Raw genomic sequence first — 13614 nt, forward strand, 5'->3', positions numbered from 1 at the left:
GACTAACTCTGGACCTAGTGCTGTTCCTGGTCAGAGACTAACTCTGGACCTAGTGCTGTTCCTAGTCAGAGACTAACTCTGGACCTAGTGCTGTTCCTAGTCAGAGACCAACTCTGGACCTAGTGCTGTTCCTAGTCAGAGACTAACTCTGGACCTAGTGCTGTTCCTAGTCAGAGACTAACTCTGGACCTAGTGTTGTTCCTAGTTAGAGACTAACTCTGGACCTAGTGTTGTTCCTAGTTAGAGACCAACTCTGGACCTAGTGCTGTTCCTAGTCAGAGACTAACTCTGGACCTAGTGTTGTTCCTAGCTAGAGACCAACTCTGGACCTAGTGTTGTTCCTAGTTAGAGACTAACTCTGGACCTAGTGCTGTTCCTGGTCAGAGACTAACTCTGGACCTAGTGTTGTTCCTAGTCAGAGACTAACTCTGGACCTAGTGCTGTTCGTGGTCAGAGACTAACTCTGGACCTAGTGTTGTTCCTAGTTAGAGACTAACTCTGGACCTAGTGCTGTTCCTAGTCAGAGACTAACTCTGGACCTAGTGGTGTTCCTAGTTAGAGACTAACTCTGGACCTAGTGTTGTTCCTAGTCAGAGACTAACTCTGGACCTAGTGTTGTTCCTAGTTAGAGACTAACTCTGGACCTAGTGTTGTTTCTAGTTAGAGACTAACCTTGGACTTAGTGTTGTTTTAGAGAGAGACAGGGGAGAGAGAGACGGGCAACCAGTGAAGAACAAACACCATTGTAAATACAACCTAAATTTATGTTGATTTATTTTCCCTTTTGTAAACTAACTATTTGCACATCGTCACAACACTGTATGTAGACATAATATGACTTAATATGACATAATATGACATTATATGACTTAGTATGACATAATATGACATTATATGACTAAATATGACATAATATGACTTAATATGACATAATATGACATTATGACTTAATATGACATAATATGACATTATATGACTTAATATGACATTATATGACTTAATATGACATAATATGACATAACATGACATATGACTTAATATGACATAATATGACAATATGATATTATTTTGGAGTGTAATGTTTCCTCTGAATTTTTTATTGTTTATTTTACTTTTGTTTATTATCTATTGCACTTGCTTTGGCAATGTAAACATATGTTTCCCATGTTAATAAAGCCCCTTAAATTGAAATGGAAATTTAATTGACGGGCCAGAGAGAAGGACAGTGGGAGGACAAGAGAGAGGGGGAGATTAGAGTTAGAGGGGGCCAGAGAGAAGAGGAGAGAGACAGAGAGAGAGGGGGAGAAAGACAGAGGGAGACAGAGCGAGAGGGGGAGATTAGAGTTAGAGGGGGTCAGAGAGAAGAGGAGAGAGACAGAGAGAGAGGGGAGAAAGACAGAGAGAGACAGAGCGAGAGGGGGACATTAGAGTTAGAGGGGGTCAGAGAGATGAGGAGAGAGACAGAGAGAGAGGGGGGAGAAAGAGAGAGACAGAGAGAGAGAGAGGGGGAGAGAGACAGAGAGAGAGGGGGTGAGAGGAGGAGAAAGACAGAGAGAGACAGAGCGAGAGGGGGAGATTAGAGTTAGAGGGGGTCAGAGAGATGAGGAGAGAGACAGAGAGAGAGGGGGGAGACAGAGAGAGAGAGAGAGAGAGAGAGAGAGAGAGAGAGAGAGAGGGAGATTACCTACCCATTCTAGAGCTTTGACAAAAGCCCAGGGGAACATTGATTTACCCATTCTAGAGCTTTGATAAAGCCCAGGAGAACATTGACTTACCCATTCTAGAGCTTTGATAAAGCCCAGGAGAACATTGACTTACCCATTCTAGAGCTTTGATGAAGCCCATGAGAACATTGACTTACCCATTCTAGAGCTTTGATAAAGCCCAGGAGAACATTGACTTACCCATTCTAGAGCTTTGATAAGGCCCAGGAGAACATTGACTTACCCATTCTAGAGCTTTGATAAAGTCCAGGAGAACATTGACTTACCCATTCTAGAGCTTTGATAAAGCCCAGGAGAACATTGACTTACCCATTCTAGAGCTTTGATAAAGCCCAGGAGAACATTGACTTACCCATTCTAGAGCTTTGATAAAGCCCAGGAGAACATTGACTTACCCATTCTAGAGCTTTGATGAAGCCCATGGGAACATTGACTTACCCATTCTAGAGCTTTGATGAAGCCCATGAGAACATTGACTTACCCATTCTAGAGCTTTGATAAAGCCCAGGAGAACATTGACTTAACTATTCTAGAGCTTTGATAAAGCCCAGGAGAACATTGACTTACCCATTCTAGAGCTTTGATAGAGCCCATGGGAACATTGACTTACCCAGTCTAGAGCATTGATGAAGCCCATGAGAACATTGACTTACCCATTCTAGAGCTTTGATGAAGCCCAGGGGAACTTTGAGGACTCTGAACTGTCCGCCTGCAACCAACTGGAGAAGAAAGAAAATTAACAACGATGATTCCAAATCATAACAAAACAGCCATTCATCATTGATCGGTTTAATAAAATAACGAAGCACTACACAGACAGCAGAAGTAGAGAACAACTGTACTAATGTAGGCCTACTGAAATGATACAGATATAAGTGGGTCTAATCAAACGTCTATTAACATTGCAACCTGTTAATCAGGAAATGCCACTATATTCATCATCATCAGCACCACCCCAACATCAACATACAGTTGAAGTCGGACGTTTACATACACCTTAGCCAAATACATTTAAACTCAGTTTTTCACAATTCCTGACATTTAATCCTAGTAAAAATCCCCTGTCGTAGGTCAGTTAGGATCACCACTTTATTTTAAGATTGTGAAATGTCAGAATAATAGTAGAGACAATGATTTATTTCAGCTTTTATTTCTTTCATCACGTTCCCAGTGGGTCAGAAGTTTACATACACACAATTAGTATTTGGTAGCATTGCCTTGAAACTGTTTAACTTGGGTCAAACGTTTCAGGTAGCCTTTACAAGCTTCTCACAATAAGTTGGGTGAATTTTGGCCCATTCCTCCTGACAGAGCTGGTGTAATGGTTTGTAGGCCTCCTTGCTCGCACACACTTTTTCAGTTGAACCCACACATTTTCTATGGGATTGAGGTCAGGGCTTTGTGATGGCCACTCCAATACCTTGACTATGTTGTCCTTAAGCCATTTTGCCACAACTTAGGAAATATGCTTGGGGTCATTGTCCATTTGGAAGACCCATTTGCAACCAAGCTTTAACTTCCTGACTGATGTGTTGAGATGTTGCTTCAATATATCCACATATTATCCCCTCCTCATGATGCCACCAGTCCCTCCTGCAGCAAAGCACCTCCACAACATCATGCTGCCACCCCCGTGCTTCACGGTTGGGATGGGGTTCTTTGGCTTGCAAGCCTCCCCCTTTTTCCTCCAAAAATAACGATGGTCATTATGGCCAAACAGTTCTATTTTTGTTTCATCAGACCAGAGGACATTTCTCCAAAAAGTACAATCTTTATTCCCGTGTACATTTGCAAACCGTAGTCTGGCTTTTTTATGGCGGTTTTGGAGCAGTGGCTTCTTCCTTGCTGAGTGGCCTTTCAGGTTATGTCGATATAGGACTTGTTTTACTGTGGATATAGATACTTTTGTACCTGTTTCCTCCAGCATCTTCACAAGGTCCTTTGCTGTTGTTCTGGGATTGATTTGCACTTTTCACACCAAAGTACATTCATCTCTAGGAGACAGAACGCGTCTCCTTCCTGAGCGGTATGACGGCTGCATGGTCCCATGGTGTTTATACTTGCGTACTATTGTTTGTACAGATGCATGTGGTACCTTCAGGCGTTTGGAAATTGCTCCCAAGGATGAACCAGACTTGTGGAGGTCTACACATTTTTTTCTGAGGTCTTGGCTGATTTCTTTTGATTTTCCCGTGATGTCAAGCAAAGAGGGACTGAGTTTGAAGGTAGGCCTTGAAATACATCCACAGGTCCACCTCCAATTTACTCAAATGATGTCAATTAGCCTTTCAGAAGCTTCTAAAGCCATGACATTCTTTTCTGGAATTTTCCAAGTTGTTTAAAGGCACAGTCAACTTAGTGTACGTAAACTTCGGACCCACTGGAATTGTGATACAGTGAATTATAAGTGAATTAATCTGTCTGTAAACAATTGTTGTAAAAATGACTTGTGTCATGCACAGAGTAGATGTCCTAACCGACTTGCCAAAACTATAGTTTGTTAACAAGAAATTTGTGGAGTGGTTGAAAAACGAGTTTTAATGACTCCAACCTAAGTGTATGTAAACTTCTGACTTCCACTGTATGTGAAAATGGCGAGTTTCTATGTTTTGTAGTAAAATAAAAATAGAGGAAGATCCATGTTTCCAATGACATTATCAACCAATTAGAGGACAATTAGTAGGCAGTTACTAGGCAATGCCTATTCACAATTGGTTAAAATCACACGATGACGTCATTGGAAAAAAGTAACTTCCTCGTTTTTCTCACATAGGTGGATGTTGGGGCTGGTGCTGGAGATGATTATTACGAAGCTGATATTTTAATTGTCCCTTGAAGAAGCGATCACAAAAGACGCACAGTAGACGCATCATCTTGTTTTTTTTTGTCACCATCATCTCTATAGGCCTACAGCAGTAATATAGGATTCTCAACAGAGAGTCTGTATACCGATAGAGAGAACACAATGACTGATTATTATAAACCCATATCATGTTTCTCATGGTAGCCTACATACAACAGACACACAGACAATAATTATTTTCCTATGATGACATAATGATTCACCCACCCACCCACATCATCATCCACAGTAAAGATGTGGGACTAATGAAGTGTCTCTTATCATTACAAAATAGGCCTATTAGCAACAGGTCAGAGTGGGGATGAAGGCAATACACTGAGTTTACAAAACATTATGAACACCTGCTGTTTCCATGACAGCCTGACCAGGTGAAAGCTCCGATCCCTTACTGATGTCACTTGTTAAATCCACTTAAAACCAGTGTAGATGAAGGGGAGGCGACGGGTTAAAGACAGATTTTAAAGGCTTGAGATAATTGAGACATGGATTGTGTATGTGTGCCATTCAGAGGGTGATTGGGCATAAGAAAATATTTTAAGTGCCCTTGAACGGGGTAATGGTAGTAGTTGCCAGGCGCACTGGTTTGAGTGTGTCAAAAACAGCAACACTGTCGGACTTTCTCACATTCAACAGTTTCCCATGTTTATCAAGAATGGTCCACCACCCAAAAGACATCCAGCCAATTTGACATCAACTGCGGGTAAGACATGGAGTCAACATGGGCCAGCTTCCCTGCGGAAGCGCTTTCAACTCAAGATCAGGAAGAACTATGTTTAGTGTATATTGCATTTTCATGCATGATTTATTTTCACCGTCATCTGCATATGTCTACAGCCTTTACGCGAGTTGTGTGTTATTCTCAATAGTAGGTCTATTCCGTCTCATCGTGTGTTCAGATTACAATAAGATATATCGTATATTCGGTGAGGAGGCTGTGGTATGTATGACATGGCACCTTTAATGAAATAAACAACATGATGATTGAATATTTGTTTTGCGTCTGTGGGTTTTAATATTGTATAAAATGTCCACATATCGGCTATAAAACATGGTATGTAGCCTAAATATTTGAGCACAGATGGGCCAACTATCGAAATATTTGAGTACAGAGAGTGAGGTGTGAATACGCGAAGTCATGGCCTGCCGTTAACGTCGACCCGGAGAGACTGGGCCTGGTAAAAGGTGCGGTTTGGATTGGACATGACACCATTACGCTTTAAGCTCCTGTGGTAAAGCTTGTGATGCTCAGTCAGAAACCACGAGCATTATCATGCGAACAATTACCAATAATAACTACCGATTGTTGCTCACTCAAACGTATCATTTAATTGCAACGTTCGTTTTAAATGATGATAGGATCCAACTAGAAGCAATACGGTGTTAAATATGACGAAAATGCATACACCCATTTCATGTTTTAACACTTGAGGGCATTGGACAGTCATTTTACTAAAACGATTTATTCAGTTCTTATATTCACCCAACGAATATCGAGAGAAATATCCCTGCTTATAGGCATGATGTATCAGATAGCATTCCAGGCATCCTAAAAGAAGAATCACTAGTCTATACAGCCATGTAGGGAATAAAGGTGAACTGCCATTTTATACAACGCAATCTGAAATGAAATGACAGCTGCACATAGCCTTTACCAGGCCCGCGTTATAAGCGGATAATATAATGCCAGGATTGCAGAATTAAAAAAAATATTTTACTCATATGAACAAATACGTATTTGGACGACAGATAGACAAAGATATTTCGGTCCATAATTTATCTGTGCGTACATGTATGTATATGACGGGGTATACCGTTATATCACCATCCATAGTCCACCAATGACTGTATCTGACATAATACTAAACAATAACATGACACACTTATCATTTTACCCGGCAGAGCCACAAATTAGTGTGTTTAATTTCACACAAACGCATAAACACCCATTCCTTCAGTAATTATAAAGATGTGCTGTATTTCAGTCAACAAACAGCGTCTGCATCATAAGGGGGGGGGGGGGTCTTTCCGCGGATTTACCTGATAATTCTAATATCCCAGATAACTACATAGCAACGCTCATAACCGGTTCGTACACACAGTTGATATTTAAAACAGCAGTAAATGTCCGTTATGTTTCTAGATGTTCAGAGCCCCTACCTGATTCACAATATCCATCCTGGCCGCCTTGCTCGTTGATAAGAGAAATTGCGGAGCAGAGGGAGGGAGCCGTAACAAGCGGAAAAGCCCTCGGTAGGGGGAAGGAGACTGGAACAGCGCTATGCGTCACTGTGTAAGGTGTAGTGGATGGCGTGTGATACGGCAAAAACAGTAGCGCATAACACAAACTGCCAACGACACTGGTAGAGAAATATTTAAATATAGGATCAAATAAATGAGATGTATTAGATGTAAAGGAGAGCTAGACCATCCAATGAAATAGAACTATTTAGTCTGTTTGGAAGCCTGCTATGGTCTGCCTTTATGACGCTGGTATTTTGCCGCTATTTATTTTCCCAAAATATAGAATTGTACCATTCACTTTCCATGCAGTAAACCAACGCGCTGCTTTGCCCGCAGTGCTTAACTAATTGTCTATCTGTGTGCCAATAGTGAGACGACATGTTAGTATTATTTACCCGTGGCTGTCTCACATCACTGGGATGTAAACCAACTGGGCCTGAACCCACGTCTCTTTTCTTCCGCGGTGTGTCACACGACTATAGGCATTCACTCGAAAAGCTCACACAAATCTTCAGGTTTCAGGCAATGTTATTTATCAAACCAGCAAGTGAGCTATCTACAACGTAAAATGGTTATTTGGCTGTGCCCATTAGGAGAACCATTTTAAATAACAATTTCTGGTTCCAGATAAAAAAAACCTTTGGGTTACGTGTATGACCCTTTCAACAGAGGGTTCTACATGGAACCCAAAAGGGTTCTACATGGAACCCAAAAGGATTCTACATGGAACCCAAAAGGATTCTACATGGAACCCAAAAGGATTCTCCTGGGAACCAAAAATGGTTGTCTTATAGGGACATCAGATGTGTGTACATCAGAAGATACAAGCTAATACAATTACAATAGGTCTTTTACGATAACTTGATTGTCTATTTTACATGCAGTGCTAGAGGCGTCACTACATACACCCTGGTTTGAATCCGGGCTGTATCACATCCGGTTGTGATTGGGAGTCCCATTTAGTGCGTTTGAAAAGTATTCAGACCCCTTGACTTTTTTTCCACAGTTTGATATGTTACAGCCTTGTTCTAAAATGTCTTTTCCTCATCAATCTACACACAATACAGCACAATGACAGAGCAAATGTATTTTCCTCATCAATCTACACACAATACAGCACAATGACAAAGCAAATGTATTTTCCTTCAATCTACAACAATACAGCACAATGACAAAGCAAATACATTTTCCTCATCAATCTACACACAATACAGCACAATGACAGAGCAATTTTTTTATTTTTTATTTTCCAAATTTATTACAACTTAAAAAAAGAAATACCTTATTTACATACAGTACCAGTGAAAAGTTGGACAGAGATGTTATTTATTTGTTACTATTTTCTTTTATTTAAATAGTCAGTTAAGAACAAATTATTATTTACAATGACGGCCTACATTGACGGTGGCTACTTTGAAGAATCTAAAATATATTTAGATTTGTTTAACCCTTTTTTTTGGTTACTACATGATTCCATATGTGTTATTTCATAGTTTTGATGTCTTCACTATTATTCTACAATGTAGAAAATAGTAAAAATAAAGAAAAACCCTTGAATGAGTAGGTGTGTCCATAGTTATGACTGGTAGTGTAAGTATTCCTTTGCTATGAGACTCGAAATTGAGCTCCGGCGCATCCTGTTTCCATTGATCATCCTTGAGATGTTTTATCAGGCACTAGTTTGCATCAAGCCTGTCGTGAGCATGTGGCCATAGATTATCGTTGAAATTGCTGCAAATATCCTCGTTGTTCATGCAACTAGGAAAAAAACCTCAATGGCATAACGAATCCAAGCCTGACATAGGTCTGAATTGATAATTGTTGCCATTGGACTCTGAATCACGTTTCACCATCTGGCAGTCCGACAGACGAATCTGGGATTGGCGAATTGCGTGCATCATGCATGGTCTGAAGGAGGGTGGGACGTTCATGGGGATGGCAGTCATACATCTTCCACCTGTATTGTAATCGCGTATAGTCTTTTACAGCATTGTATTGTACTCCTGTAGTGTAGTGGTTCTGTACGTGTCTCCGTTCATAAGAGAATGGCACTGGCAACGCCAGAGTTGTGGGTTCGATTCCCGCTGGGGTCTCAAACTAAAATGTGTGGATTGTTGTCACTTTGTGATTTTTTTTTATTTAACCTGGCATGTCAGTTAAGAACAATTTCTGAATTACAATGTCAGCCTACCCTGGCCAAACCCGGGCCAATTGTGTGGGACTCTCAATCACAGCTGGATGTGATTCAACCTGGATTCGAACCAGGGACTGTAGTGTCACCTCTTGCACTGAAATGCAGTGCCTTAGACCGTTTAGTGCTGAAGCGCGTAGCACGTTAAAATCATCTGTCCTCGGTTGCAACACTCACTACCGAGTTCCAAACTGCCTCTGGAAGCAACGTCAGAACAATAACTGTTCGTCGGGAGCTTCATGAAACGGGTTTCCGTGGCCGAGCAGGTGCACACAAGCCTAAGATCACCATGCGCAATGCCAAGCGTCGGCTGGACTGGTGTAAAATTGGACTCTGAATCACGTTTCACCATCTGGCAGTCCGACAGACAAATCTGGGTTTGGCGAATATATAGTGGCAACTGTAAAGTTTGGTGGAGGAGGAATAATGGTCTGGGGCTGTTTTTCATGGTTCGGGCCCCTTAGTTCCAGTGAAAGAACATCTTACTACAGCATGCAATGACATTGTAGACGATTCTGTGCTTCCAACTTTGTGGCAACAGTTTGCGGAAGGCCCTTTCCTGTTTTAGCATGACAATGCCCCCCGTGCACAAAGCGAGGTCCATAAAGAAATGGTTTGGCGAGATCGGTGTAGAAGAACTTGACTGGCCCGCACAGAGCCCTGACCTCCACCCCATCGAACAGCTTTTTAATGAATTGGAACTCCGACTGCGAGCCAGGCCTAACCGCCCAACAAGACTAGGCCTAATCGTCCAACATCAGTGCCCGACCTCACTAATGCTCTTGTGGCTGAATGGAAGCAAGTCCCTGCAGCAACGTTCCAACATCGAGGCTGTACCACAACCGGCCGCGATTGGTATTTTTATTTATTTTATTGTACATTTATTCAACTAGCCAAGTCACTTAAGAACAAATTCTTATTTACAATGACGGCCTAGGAAACGGAAAAGGGCCTCCTGCGGGGACGAGGGCTGGGATTTAAAAAAACGCAACATGGTAGCAGAACAACATGGTAGCGAAACAACATGGTAGCAGAACAACATGGTAGCAACACAACATGGTAGCAGAACAACATGGTAGCAGATCAACATGGTAGCAGAACAACATGGTAGCGAAACAACATGGTAGCAGAACAACATGGTAGCAGATCAACATGGTAGCAGATCAACATGGTAGCAGAACAACATGGTAGCGAAACAACATGGTAGCAGAACAACATGGTAGCAACACAACATGGTAGCAGAACAACATGGTAGCAACACAACATGGTAGCAACACAACATGGTAGCAACGCAACATGGTAGTAGATCAACATGGTAGCAACGCAACATGGTAGTAGATCAACATGGTAGCAACACAACATGGTAGCAGATCAACATGGTAGCAGATCAACATGGTAGCAACGCAACATGGTAGTAGAACAACATGGTAGCAACACAACATGGTAGCAGCACAACATGGTAGCAACACAACATGGTAGCAGATCAACATGGTAGCAACGCAACATGGTAGCAGATCAACATGGTAGCAGAACAACATGGTAGCAGATCAACATGGTAGCAGATCAACATGGTAGCAGATCAACATGGTAGTAACACAACATGGTAGCAAAACAACATGGTAGCAGATCAACATGGTAGCAGATCAACATGGTAGCAACACAACATGGTAGTAGATCAACATGGTAGCAGATCAACATGGTAGCAACGCAACATGGTAGTAGATCAACATGGTAGCAACACAACATGGTAGCAGCACAACATGGTAGCAGATCAACATGGTAGCAGAACAACATGGTAGCAACACAACATGGTAGCAGATCAACATGGTATCAGATCAACATGGTAGCAGATCAACATGGTAGCAGATCAACATGGTAGCAGAACAACATGGTAGCAGATCAACATGGTAGCAGATCAACATGGTAGCAGATCAACATGGTAGCAGATCAACATGGTAGCAGATCAACATGGTAGCAACACAACATGGTAGCAGCACAACATGGTAGCAGATCAACATGGTAGCAACACAACATGGTAGTAACACAACATGGTAGCAAAACAACATGGTAACAGATAAACATGGTAGCAACACAACATGGTAGCAGCACAACATGGTAGCAGATCAACATGGTAGTAACACAACATGGTAGTAACACAACATGGTAGTAACACAACATGGTAGTAACACAACATGGTAGAAGCACAGCATGGTAGCAGATCAACATGGTAGCAACACAACATGGTAGCAACACAACATGGTAGCAGCACAACATGGTAGCAGATCAACATGGTAGAAACACAACATGGTAGTAACACAACATGGTAGAAGATCAACATGGTAGCAACACAACATGGTAGTAACACAACATGGTAGCAGATCAACATGGTAGCAACACAACATGATAGCAACACAACATGGCAGCAACACAACATGGCAGCAACACAACATGGCAGCAACACAACATGGCAGCAACACAACATGGCAGCAACACAACATGGCAGCAGCACAACATGGCAGCAGCACAACATGGTAGCAACACAACATGATAGCAACACAACATGGCAGCAACACAACATGGTAGCAACACAACATGGTAGCAACACAACATGGTAGCAACACAACATGGTAGCAACACAACATGGTAGCAACACAACATGGCAGCAACACAACATGATAGCAACACAACATGGTAGCAACACAACATGGTAGCAACACAACATGGCAGCAACACAACATGGTAGCAACACAACATGGCAGCAACACAACATGGCAGCAACACAACATGGCAGCAACACAACATGGCAGCAACACAACATGGCAGCAACACAACATGATAGCAACACAACATGGCAGCAACACAACATGGCAGCAACACAACATGGCAGCAACACAACATGGTAGCAACACAACATGGTAGCAACACAACATGGCAGCAACACAACATGATAGCAACACAACATGGCAGCAACACAACATGGCAGCAACACAACATGATAGCAACACAACATGGCAGCAACACAACATGGCAGCAACACAACATGATAGCAACACAACATGGTAGAATATCAACATGGTAGCAACACAACATGATAGCAACACAACATGGTAGAATATCAACATGGCAGCAACACAACATGGTAGCAACACAACATGGTAGCAACACAACATGATAGCAACACAACATGGCAGCAACACAACATGGCAGCAACACAACATGGCAGCAACACAACATGGGAGCAACACAACATGGCAGCAACACAACATGGCAGCAGCACAACATGGCAGCAGCACAACATGGTAGCAACACAACATGATAGCAACACAACATGGCAGCAACACAACATGGTAGCAACACAACATGGTAGCAACACAACATGGTAGCAACACAACATGGTAGCAACACAACATGGTAGCAACACAACATGGTAGCAACACAACATGATAGCAACACAACATGGTAGCAACACAACATGGTAGCAACACAACATGGCAGCAACACAACATGGTAGCAACACAACATGGCAGCAACACAACATGGCAGCAACACAACATGGCAGCAACACAACATGGCAGCAACACAACATGGCAGCAGCACAACATGGCAGCAGCACAAAACATGGTACAAACATTATTGGGCGCAGACAACAGCACAAAGGGCAAGAAGGTAAAGACAACAATACATCACACAAAGCACTGTTTTGATCCTGTCATAATGTCGTCAAAAAGTATTGCTCCTCCACTAGAACCTGAACGGTCCGACAACAGAAAATAAAATCTTGGCATTAAGTGACGCTGTGTTTTCTGTTATTTTCTAGGTAATTGAGTTTGATACATTTTAATATTTTTGGTTCCTCAAGGCCTATAATTCAAGGTCCTATATTCATGGTTCGCCACTGAAACAACATACATTGCAATATTGTCTTGTTAATAGTTTGTTTTTAATCAGCTCAGCTGTAATTTTCCATTATGCGTTTTATATATAGATGGGTCAATTTAAATAGAAAAAGTTTCTGTTATTTTCTAGTTTAATTTTTTTTTTTTACAAAGTATTGAAATATTTTTGGTCCCTCTGAAGGTCTAGGTTCTATAGTCATGGTTCTCCACTGATACAAAGTGTTATGTTTGGGGAAAATCCAATACATTACTGAGTACCACTTGCTGCATCATGTTATGGGTATGCTTGTAATCGTTAAGGGCTGGGGATTTTTTCAGGATATTTTTTTTTAATGGAATTGGAACTAAGCACAGGCAAAATCCTAGAGAAAAACCTGGTTCAGTCAGCTTTTCACCAGACACTGGTTGATGAATTAACCTTTCAGAAGGACAATAACCTAAAACAGAAGTCCAAATCTACACTGGAGTTGCTTGCCAAGAAGACGGTGAATGTTCCTGAGTGGCCGAATTACAACTTTTACTTAAATCTGCTTGAAAATCTACGGCAAGACTCGAAATGGTTGTCTAGCGATGGTCAACAACCAATTTGAAAGATCTTGAAGAATTTTGAAAATAATCATGTGCAAATATTGTACAATCCAGGTGTGGAAAAATATTAGAGACTTACCCAGAAAGATTCACAGCTGTAATCCCTCTTAG

The 13614-nt window shown here is 41.7% G+C and overlaps 1 protein-coding gene across 1 annotated transcript in view; it reads right to left on the minus strand.

Moving 5' to 3' along the window:
• sypa (synaptophysin a) overlaps positions 1-6894 on the minus strand; it is a 29594-nt gene extending 22700 nt beyond the window's left edge. Inside the window, exons 1-2 of the mRNA XM_052484434.1 lie at positions 6745-6894; positions 2378-2443 (exon numbers count right to left, since the gene is read on the minus strand). Of these exons, the coding sequence (XP_052340394.1) occupies positions 2378-2443; positions 6745-6762 (84 nt within the window). The 5' untranslated portion in view covers positions 6763-6894. The remainder of the gene's footprint in view (positions 1-2377; positions 2444-6744) is intronic.
• Between the last annotated feature and the right edge of the window lie 6720 nt (positions 6895-13614).

Source organism: Oncorhynchus keta, chromosome 28 (genome assembly GCF_023373465.1).
Source record: "Oncorhynchus keta strain PuntledgeMale-10-30-2019 chromosome 28, Oket_V2, whole genome shotgun sequence".
Classification (NCBI taxonomy): Eukaryota; Metazoa; Chordata; class Actinopteri; order Salmoniformes; family Salmonidae; genus Oncorhynchus; species Oncorhynchus keta.